We start from the raw sequence: 11237 nt of genomic DNA on the forward strand, positions 1-11237 counted from the left end.
CCTCCTGTGTCCTATTGGAGCATCATGTTGCCTATGTGGCTGCTATTAGCATTTGTCACAGAGGACTCAGCCCTGTGCGTACAATCCCTTCCTCTCCTCCCCTGCTGTGCTCCTAAAGCTGCCACGGTCCCTGATGCCCGCCCTGGGAGCATCCTGCTGGGGCTGCCCACCACAGAGAAGTCCCAGCTCTTTGGTGACAGCCAAATTCCATTTTCCAAAGCCAGAGACTCTGTGCATGCACGGCAGACAGACAGACTCCAAGCGGTGGCCGTCCCCCGCAACCACAGTAGCAGGGACTTAGAGAGGGAAGAACTGCCTTCTGGAAGCCTCGGTCTCCTCATTTGAAAAATGGGGATAATAAGACTTCTCATGGTTGTTGCTGAGGGGGGATCATTGAGCAATAAGCCAAGAGGCAAAGCATCCAGCTTATTGCCTGCTCCATCATGGGCATCACAGGCCCAGGGAGGCCGTGGAATTTAGTCAAGAAACACGTTCAGGACCCAGGCTTTGGAGCCGGGAATATGAACAGGACCTACTTCACATGAGTTAATTCAGTTAAAGTCCTAGAATACTGTCAGCACGTGGTACATGGTAAGTTCAAAGTAAAAGGTCATCATAAAAGTGCGTGTGTGTGTGTGTGTGTGTGTGTGTTTGGAGAGAGGGTGCTGTGGGTAGATGTGCCTTAGACAATCATGTCAGGTTATTGACATGCAACTGACAATTGCATCATGTTATGTGTATGTGACACCGTGTGTGAGTCTGTGGTCAAGACATCAGAGCACAGGCAGTTATGGTGACTGTGTTTGTGACTCTGGGGTGTATTTTTATCACTGCTTTTCGTGTGTGTATCTTTGCTCCCATAGGTAGGTGACTAAACATGAACATCTCTAGGGAATTCTTGGGGAGTCTGCCTGCAACCCAGAAAGCCCTCTGGGGCACAGCTGAGCCTCGGTGCTATGAGGGTTCAGGTTCAATTATGTTTGTGACTGTGATTCAGTGGAGCACAGAGACCTTATGATCCAGAACAAGAAGCAAAGGGGAGGCGGAGGGAAGAGGAGAGCAGGTGGGGTGGGGCAGCGGCCACCCTGGACCCCCCCTCTGGGGGGCTGTCTTGTTAAGCCCATCTGTACAGCAGCCGAGAGGGCTGGGGCCCCCAGTCTGTGGGCACAGGAGGGCACTGGGGCTCGTGGAGGCCGGGGACAGGTCAGGGGAAGGGGCACAGGGGTAGAGTTCTCGGTTCTCGTATTGGCAGGGAGACTGGGTAGGGCAGAGAGAAGAGAGGAGGCAGGTTCTCTCCTTCTTGCCTAGGGCAGAGGGCTCAAGACTCCTAAAAGCGAGGGGAAGAGTATGCTGAGCCAGATTCCCAGACCATCTTTCCCTCTCTCCAGAGACCCAGACACCCCCAAGGACAAGGTCCCCCAATCCTGCTGGGATCTCTTCTGCAGTGCCCGAGATTGCCCTCCTGAGTGCAGGAACTCACTGCCTCCCAATGCAGCCCTCTCCCTAAACAGCAAAAACTACCAGCAAATTCCTTCTTGGGCCAAAGAGGAGGTCTGTCCTTCTCCCTTTATCAAAGAACTCTTGTGTCTTGTCCCTATCTTACTCCCTGCAAGTTACAGATGCCTGGTTTTCGGCCACTCTTCAAATGGCACGGTTTGAAATGTGTCCATCTTCCTGGTCACACTCCAGCTTGTTAATGTCCTCCATCAAGTGGAGTGCCCAGAACCAGCCCTCGTGAGTCATCTGGAGCTTGTGCTTACAATGCTAAAGAACTGGGGACTCGTTCTCCCAGCCTTGCCTTAGCTTCCTCCTCCGGGGTGGCAGCTCTGTGTGGTAAGCACTGCCCTCTGCCATCTAACCGCCTCTCAGATGCCCTGCTGTTTACTAGCAGTAGGACCTGTGAGCGGATCGCTTCCCTGTGTGCCCTCAGTTTCTTCATTTGTAAAACGAAGGGTGCCGGTAGATGCTCCATACCCTGCCATTCAACAGAAACAAAATGCGAGCCACACCAGTAATCTGGGTAATCTGAACGCTTCTCATTGTCGCATGTTTAAAAAGTAAAAAGAAACAGCTGAGATTCATTGTAATAGTAAACAGTTGACCTTGAACAACACAGGGGGGAGGGGTGCCACCCCCCAAAGCAGTAAAAAATCCAAATATAAGTTTTGACTCCCCCAAAACCTAACGACTAATAGCCTACTGTGGACCAGAACCCTTACTGATAACATTAACAGTCGATTAACACCTATTTTGTATGTTGTATGTATTCTCTACTGTAGTCTTACAGTAAAGTCAGCTAAAGAAAAGCACATGTTCTTAGGGAAATCATAACGAAGAGAAAATACATTTTACATCAACAAGTCGGGCTTTGCATTGCAGATGCCTCCATTTGTTCTGGAGGACTGAAATGCAGGGGTGTGGGGGCAGGGGCACAGGGGGGTGTGCTGTGAATGGTCAGAGCCTCACGGTGCCCCAGAGGGGAGCCGGGGGCTGGCTGGACAGAGGAGATGGGGAGCTCTCTTGCACAACTGCCCAAGCAGGCCAGTGATGGGGTCTGTGAGGTGCTCCTCTGCAGAACTCAGTGTGAGGAGGGGTCCTCTCCCACCATGGGTGGGGGCGGGAAGGTGGAATGGGGTCTGATTCTTACAGTCTCACAGTACTTATTTTTTTAAATCCGCATATAAGTGAACCCATGCAGTTCAAATCCATGTTATTCAAGGGTCAACCATATTTTATTTAACTCAATGTATCTAAAATATTAACATGTAACCAATGCAAAATTATTAATGATACATTTTACCTTATTGTTTTCTTCCTATGTGTTTGAAGCCCAGTGTGCGTCTACCGTCTTACAGCACATCTCAGTCCTGCAGAGGCTACGTTTCAAGCGCCCCGTAGCCCATGTGGCTCATAACTGCCATATTGAACATTATCTGGGCTCTCCAACTCTAGGGCTCTGGGATTCTGTGGAATAGCCTGGCAGGTCACATCATAAGGAGGGCATGTGCTTATCTGGTGCTTTTTGTGGACCAGGAGCAGGGCAGGAGAGCCCTCGGGTCCCTATTTGCCCCCATAGCGACTCTGTGGGTGGAGGTATCCTGTCTTCATATCACAGGTGATGAGCCTGAGGCTCACAGAAGTTGACTGGAGTGTGTTGAAGCCTACATAGCTGGTGAAGACACAAGTAGAACCCACGCCTGCCTGGCCCCCAATCCCTTCAAGCTGGTGAGAAGCCACAGAAGCAGGCTCTTCTTCTGAGATGGGCTCCCCTGAACATGCTCTGAGCTTTGAGGCTATGAGGACAGCATTGGGTTGTGTTGCATGATGCTCATTGCAATAACAGTAGGGAAGGGAACCCACCCCAGGCCCCAAGTGTGGTTGTTACTCAGAGCTAAAGGACAAAGTGGGATCCCTGGAGGCCCCATTGTCTCTGGTTGCCCCCATGTCTGTCTCTTTAAACAAAGGTGATTGGGAAGATTCCCCGGGTGGGACTGACACGTATAGATGCACAGGTTGTGCACTGCTCAAAGGTGCATAGCCTAAGGGGCAAGTGGAGTCTGAAACCAGTTCCTGCTCCACTGGCCAAACTATGGCTCTTGGCACCAGGATGCATCCAGCCAAATGGGTGCCTTTATCCTTCACACTTGTGCCCTGGACAGGCTACCGCAACTCTGCCTAGAGCAAAACAGGGATGTGCTGCAAGTTTCTTGTTCTGGTGCAGAGCCTTGAAGTCCTCCTTCAGAGAAAGACTTTTCCTTTCCCCCTACTTCTCAGGCCTCTGACCTCTGCTGACACTTGATGCTGCTCCCACCCCCACACGTGCATGCATGCGCGCGTGCGCGTGCGCGCACGCACGCACACACACACACACACACACTCTTCTGCATGGACATCCCCCAGCTCCTCCGTGGTTTCAGCAGCATCTCAGAAACAGAACTCCTCTTCCCCAGGAAGGCCTCAGGGCTTGGCCCACCCAAGGGTCCCCAGCCCCCATCTCTGACCATTCACAGCCCACCCCCCTGTGCCCCTGCCCCCACACCCCTGCATTTCAGTCCTCCAGAACAAATGGAGGCATCTGCAATGCAAAGCCCGACTTGTTGATGTAAAATCTTACTCTATATTCTACCCAGGTTTATACGAGTGAATTATGCAAATCTTTGATGGAAAATATTCCTCCACACATCCTTGAGAGTGTAAAACCTTAGTCAATAATTCATACTTGGATGTCTCTGACTGCAGGCTTTTTCTTCATTATAACTTGCACCTCGTTATTTGTCTTTCGCGTTTTATTGTATATCCTGGTGTAATGCTGTGCATTATAAAATTTATCTGCTTCATTATTTGACGAGCTGGGGCGAGGATTGGCTGAGAGGCTGGCGCAGGGGCCGGGGGCCAGGGCTGCCCTCGGTGTCGAGTCCCATATGACAGCAGGCAGAGGCGGTGGCTGGCTGCACGGTGTGATTTCAGGGGCACCAGACACCACCCTTCATCCCCCACACTTGCTCCAGATGTCTCCTCGCCCAGCGATGGGTGTCTCAGGACACATCGTTATGGCTGCATGGCTTCCTTTGTCCTTAGGAGTCAGGTGACCCAGGAGAGTTTGCTGGGAAGAACTTTGTCTGAGTAGGTCCTCAAAGCTGGAAGGGAGAGAGATCCTGAGAACGCTGGGAGGAAAAGAAAGGGTCGGCCACTGAAGCAGAGTAGGGACACGGTGCCCCAGAGGGGAGCGGGGGGCTGGCTGGACAGAGGAGATGGGGAGCTCTCTTGCACAACTGCCCAAGCAGGCCAGTGATGGGGTCTGTGAGGTGCTCCTCTGCAGAACTCAGTGTGAGGAGGGGTCCTCTTCCACCATGGGTGGGGGCGGGAAGGTGGAATGGGGTCTGATTCTTACAGTCTCACAGTCAAGCACTGCCCAGCCCAATGTGTGGGCTCCGGGATGGCTAATGGGCACCCTGGGTGGGGTAAGAGCCCCTGGGGACCTGCACTCTGAGAAGCAGCTTTTCCCAGGAAGGTAGTGAGGAAAAGGCCAGGACAAGAACAGTCTTCCAGCTGCATCAGACCCCTCACCTTTCCGAGGTCTGCCTCTGCTCGAGCAGGTCCCACTGGCTAGGGTACCCTTTCCTCCCCATCGACACCCCGCTGTGTCTGTGTGCATTTCCCCAGCCTAGTACTTACCATTCTGTGCTGGAACTGCTAGTCTTGTTGTCTGTTCTCACTGCCACCGTGAAACTCCTTGAGATCCGATGTGTCCTATTCATTTAGATCCCAACACAAGACCTGGCACATAATAGGTGCCCCAAAATGCTTGTAAAATGGCTGGATGGTGCCTTCCCAGATAGCCCTCAGTCACAGGTAATCTCTTCTAATACCTCTGTGCAGTACTCTTCACATCTTCCTCATCTTCGTGTTGCTTATGCAGCTGTCTTGCTCCCCCTCCCTTCTCCCACTCCTCCCCCTCCTCCCAGGCAAGGACCCCGTCTCACATCATGGTGCTGCCCCCCAAGCCTGGCGCAGTGCCATGTATTGGCATAGACACTCGATGCATATTTGTTGAATTGGATGGAGGAGAATGGGGGTGGGATTTCACTGGCAGCCAAGATCATCTTTCCCTCTGCTACTCTCCTCCTGCTGCTGCTGCAAGGTGCTCAGGCCCAGAAGAGGGTCAAGATCTAGAAGCTTCTTTTCAGGGCAGTGGGAGGGGTGTCCTGATGGCCAGCTGGGGCCCTGGTTGTTTCATGATGATTTTCCCAGGTCAGTGGTAGAGGCGGCAGTGGGGAGGGTCACAGACCGGTTAGCACTGCCGGGGGGACTTTAATCGTGGAGATGCTCGCCACGCTTTTCTGTTGCATTTTGTTTGGAAGAACAGGGGAGTTTCTCAGCAGTTTGAGAGGAGCAAACCAGCTGAGCCAGAGCCATGGAGAGAGCCTGAGCCATGAACGCAAAGCAGAGGCCCCAGTGCTTTAGAGCAGGGCTCCTAACCCGGGGTCCAGAGACCACCCCCCAAAGAAAGTCCATGAATCTGATTCAAGGAGTCCATGAATTGGGGTCAGAAAAGAGGGCACACCTTTTCTTCCACTAATTTATAACTGAAATGTAGTATTTCCTTCCATTTCGAATATAAACAACAAAGCCCGGCGGCAGCAGGACCTGGGGCTCTCGCCCGGAGAAATCCACAGATGTTTTCACACCGCAGTTCCTGCACGTGTCTCCACATAGCATTCATGCTCATCGCTGTTACAGCATTGTGCTGCTCTAAGCTCAGCACTAGATCGTATTTGATAAAGAGTAATAAAAAACATATTGATATATGATATACTATATGAAAAGGTTGCTTTTGAAGGTTTTTAATATTTGTATAACCGTACTTCGATATATCTGGTTTCCTTTGTAAATCTATGTATATTGTGCATTTTAAAGCATTCTGGAGAGGGGTCCATGGAATATGAGAATCCCTGGAGAAGAGAGAGGCCACTCCAGTCATGGGTGGGGAGGGGGAAAGGGAGACAGGCCAGTGGGGTTTCTTACAGCACCACCCCACAACTTTTATTGGACCCTGTCCCTGGGGCTGAGGCGCTCTGCGGGGAGGGGCAACGGAGGGGGGCTCTGCGCAGGGCACACGCCCCTCCCCCAGCCTGGCCTCCCCTCTTACTGGGGCCTCCTGCCCCTCCTCCCCTCCCCAGTCCCAGCCATGATCACCTCCCACCCCAACACCACCATCGCCATCAAGGGCCACGCGAAGGAGCTCAACTGCACAGCGCGGGGTGAGCGGCCCATCATCATCCGCTGGGAGAAGGGGGACACGGTTATCGACCCCGACCGAGTCATGCGGTACGCCATCACCACCAAGGACAACGGCGACGAGGTTGTCTCCACGTTGAAGGTGAGCGACCATGCCCCAGTCTCAGGGGGACCCCAAATTTCAGAAAGTGGGGATCTCACAGTTTTACATCTGTATCTAATGGAGGTAAATGGGGATCTGGGAGCCCCTCCCCCAACCCCCAAAAGCACCTTCCCTTTCCTGCCTATTCAGGAACCTCTGCCTTAGAACCTCACTATGTGTCTTTCCTGACAACCCCACAGCCATTAAATGTGTGGAACCCTCAGCCCTTCTCCCTTTTCTGGAACCCCTGGTCTCCATCCTCCCTCCTGGACCCCTCAGCTCCTCCCTCCCTCTGGGACTCCTCAGTTCCTCCCCTTGTCATGAGACCCTCAGCCATTCCCTCCCTTCTGAGACCCCTCAGCCCCCTTTCCCCTCTCTCCTGGGACCCCTCAGCTCCTTTCTTTCTTCTTCCTGGACCCCCTCAGCCCCTTCATGCCTGGACTCTTCCAACCTCCATCCTTGGAACTTTCTGGGACGAGGAGCCCTTGACAAAGCCCCTTATGGGTCCCCCTCCCAGAAGAAGTGGCCTTGCTTATCCCCACGAGAGTGGGCCTGCTTCAGCAGACAAGTTCTAAAACACTCTCCCCATTTCCTCCCTCTCTCCCCATCCTCCTGCCCCTGCTGGCCACCTCCCAGCTCAAGCCAGCTGACCGTGGGGACTCTGTGTTCTTCAGCTGCCATGCCATCAACTCATATGGGGAGGACCGGGGCTTGATCCAACTCACTGTGCAAGGTACCCTCACCTGCCCCACCATTCCTTACCCCTTCCCCAGGGAGCCAGGTCCCCACTGCTAACTCCACCTCAAGAACAGGGGCATCACCCAAACCGTGGTGGAGGATGATGGGAAATGGCCTTTGGGAAGAGCCTTCATCCACTCTCCCTTCTGGCCAGAGTGGGGCAATAAGGGCCCTTCCAGGCACATTTCAGACAACAAGGTTTACAATGACCACCATCACTGTAGAACACATTGCTGCTTCCAGAAGTGGAGGTATCTGGGTTTGTGGGCCCAGATGCTGGAGGAGATGAGAGAAGGGAAAGTCGAGCTGGGAAAAGTTGGGAGCTCTTCATGGAGGACAAGCAGCCTCTCAGGTCAGAGGAAATCCCTCAAGAGGACCTGTCCTCCCCCAGGCCAAGGAAGAGAGGGTAACAAAGCAGGAGACCAAGCTTGGCCCCCTTCTGGCTCTGAGCCCTGCTGCTGGGCCTCCCAGTCGCACCTTGCCCAGACCCCAAGGTTCAGGACTCTTGGGTAGACCACAGTTGTCACCAACCCCCAGGGATATAGCAGAACCCTGGTCTTCTCTGGAGATAGGCAGGGGGCCAAGCTCTCTGCTGCCGTCCTCACTTCTGCTCCTTCCATCTGCCACTCCCCAGAGCCCCCTGACCCCCCAGAGCTGGAGATCCGGGAGGTGAAGGCCCGGAGCATGAACCTGCGCTGGACCCAGCGATTCGACGGGAACAGCATCATCACGGGCTTCGACATTGAATACAAGAACAAATCAGGTAGGGTGAAGGCTCAGCCCCCCACAGCCCTTGTGCCCATGCCCTGCCTGTGCCCTTCCAGCAGGACAGTCCCTGAGCCTCTGAGCTGCCCATCTAAGGCAAACACGCCAGCACCCACCAGTGTATGAGCCCCTGTGACTTCCTAAGGGAGGGACTCTGGTTGGGCTAAGAATTCTGTGAGAGGGGCAGATGGAACCCCAATTGATGGGGAGAGAGTGCCAGTCCCTTCTTTCCAGGATTGTCCCTGGACCAAGCTCCACAAGGTGGTCTGACTTAAAGCAATGGAAAGGCCCAGAGCTAAGGGGCTATGGGCTGTGTCTGTGGAGTCAGAGACATCATGGGTTTGGCTAGGTCATCTGGGCACTCCTGGTTTGGGATGATGGGGATGCTTGGGGGTCAGAGAGCTGGTCCTTGCTGGTCTCTGGGGAATGGAAAAGCCCAGATCTAAGTTTTGTCCTCCCGGTAGCCCTTCAGAGCCCTCCCCTGGGACCCTCGCTAGCTCCCCTGAGGCTGCCTGCCACTGTGAGGCCCTGTGGAACAGAGTTAATGACAGGCCCCCAGGTCTCCAGGGAAATGGGGGCCCCATTGTCAAGTGGCAGGAATGGCAAGGAAGGGGCCTCAGAGCGGACAAGAGGCCTGGAGTGGACCAAGCCACAAAAGAGCTGCAGGGGCTCGTGTTTGTTATCTGTGTGACTGTCTCTGGAAGGTATGTGAAGAATGGGCCATGGGGGGTCCCGAGAGGGCACCTAGGGGGCCCCAACAACATGCAAGTGAGGGGAAACCCTACTCCTCCTTCTGGATGCTTTTGTACCTTTCAAATTCACATAAGCCTATATAAGCTTTTCAAAACAACTTAAAAATCAAATGCCAAAAAGGGGTCTGGAGCACTCATCCCTCCCCAGCCCCCCTTCCGCCACGAACTCCAGCTCATTTTCCAGGTCTTGGGGTAGATCCAAGGTTCTGTTTCCCCCAAGGCCTTCCAGACCCTTCCTTTGGTCCTTAGCACAGCATGTGGTCAGTGGCTGGCTGGTGTCCTCCCCTCTGGAGGGACAAAGTCCCGGTCCCTGCCGTCTTTCCAGCACCTGGGACATGGCCCACCACGTGGTAGGCACTCAGCAGAGCGCTGCTGAGTGAGTCAGACACAGCAAAGCAAACCTCTGAGTTGCATATTCACCTCTTGAGAAGCAGCTCTGTCCAGGACACTGGGGTCAGTCACCTCTGGTACACGGTTCTACAGGGTTCTACAAGGTTCTACATCTCTGAAACAGGCTTCTACAGCTGCCCTCAGAAGCTTACAGTCTGGCTGGGGAGAAAGTCAGGCGGCAGCCAGCCACCCAGGAGTCCACCCTGAGTGCGGGAAGAAGGTGGCGAGAGGAGAGGCCACCACTCACAGGGGCATCGGGGAAGCGTCTCTCCTGTCCCTGTAGATGCTGCACTGAGAGCTAGGACTTGAGGACTGAGAGGTGATGGGCCTGGATTCAAGGAAAGGGGAAGGGCAGAGCCCGAGTGGGGCACAGAGGGCTCTCGGATATAGTTCTTGGGCAATCGGACTAAATGTGTTCTGGGGCCAGGTTGGGAGGGGGCCTCTGGGCTGAGTTTTACTTTGTTGGGGAAGGTCACTGAGAGCCACTGACAGTGTCTGAGCTCCCAGAGAGAGATTTGGGTACCATGGCATACTGGAAAGATTCATCCGGCGTCCGTGGGAGAATGAGAAGCCTCTGGGAGCAAGGAGACTGTTGCAGGGCTGCAGTGGGGAGAGAGGTGACGAGCAGCGGGGCCTCAGCAGAGACACAGGGCCTAAAGGGAGAGGAGGCTGACTATGTCCATCTCATGCCTCAAGACTTCCTGAGGCTGGCCTGGAACCAGACAGGAAGGGACAGGTCTGCAGGCCCACGTCCCCATGTGGCGGTGCACGCTCCAGCTCTCCGTCAGCTTGCCATGGCCGGCAGGCTCTGCTCCTCATTGTTGGAGGTGGGAGTGGGCGCCTGGGTGGTCACTCGCACCCCTGCCCCCCGGCTCCTTGTAACTGCCTCCCTGCCCTCCTCCCCCATGCTGTCCCAAGCCCGCTCGCCCCCACGGACCACGCTCTAAGGTGTGCAGACCTTTCCTGGGGCACCACAGAGCCGGGCGAAGCTGAGAACCTCCCACATCTGGAGAGCAGGGCCAGAGAGGCGGGCAGGAAAGGCGCTGTTTTCGGGGCACATCTATGTCTTCCCCAACCCCCTTGGGCTCTCCTGTAAGATGGGCAACTGCCATACCCTACCCCAGAGCTGGAGGTCCCAGGACGGGTAGGCAGAGTGGAGGGAGGGGTAACGAAGACTCTCCCTTTAATGAGGGCTTTGCACCTGTGAAAAAAATCAATCGTGGGATCAAGAGCATGGGGCAGCTGCCTGGTCCTTTGCCCTACCTTTGCATCGAACTGCTCCAGACTATCCCACCCCGGTGGGCACCTGTCCCCTATCCCGGTGGGCGTTCCTGCAAGGTGGGAATGGTAGTGCCTGCCTTGCGGGATTGTTTTGAGGATGAAAGAAAGCATCCAGCACAGGGCTACGGTAAACCTTTCATAAAAGTGAGTTCCTCCCAGGTAGCGGGAGGGGAGGAATGAAGCGGGGGAAATCGGAGGGGTGGACGAACCATGAGAGACGATGGACTCTGAAAAACAAACTGAGGGTTCTAGAGGGGAGGGCGGTGGGAGGATGGGTTGGCCTGGTGGTGGGTATTGAGGAGGGCACGTTCTGCATGGAGCACTGGGTGTTGTGCACGAACAATGAATCATGGAACACTTCATCTAGAACTAATGATGTAATGTATGGGGATTAACATAAGAATAAAAAAATAAATAAAACGTTAAAAAAA

At 54.2% G+C, this 11237-nt stretch overlaps 1 protein-coding gene across 1 annotated transcript in view; it reads left to right on the top strand.

Annotated features, from left to right (window-relative positions):
- DSCAML1 (DS cell adhesion molecule like 1) overlaps positions 1–11237 on the top strand; it is a 339900-nt gene that overhangs the window by 273902 nt on the left and 54761 nt on the right. The window contains exons 12-14 of the mRNA XM_081799396.1: positions 6681–6880; positions 7517–7613; positions 8253–8381. Of these exons, the coding sequence (XP_081655522.1) occupies positions 6681–6880; positions 7517–7613; positions 8253–8381 (426 nt within the window). The remainder of the gene's footprint in view (positions 1–6680; positions 6881–7516; positions 7614–8252; positions 8382–11237) is intronic.

This window comes from Leptonychotes weddellii, chromosome 11 (genome assembly GCF_054177405.1).
Source record: "Leptonychotes weddellii isolate Sample4059 chromosome 11, ASM5417740v2, whole genome shotgun sequence".
In the NCBI taxonomy this organism is placed as follows: Eukaryota; Metazoa; Chordata; class Mammalia; order Carnivora; family Phocidae; genus Leptonychotes; species Leptonychotes weddellii.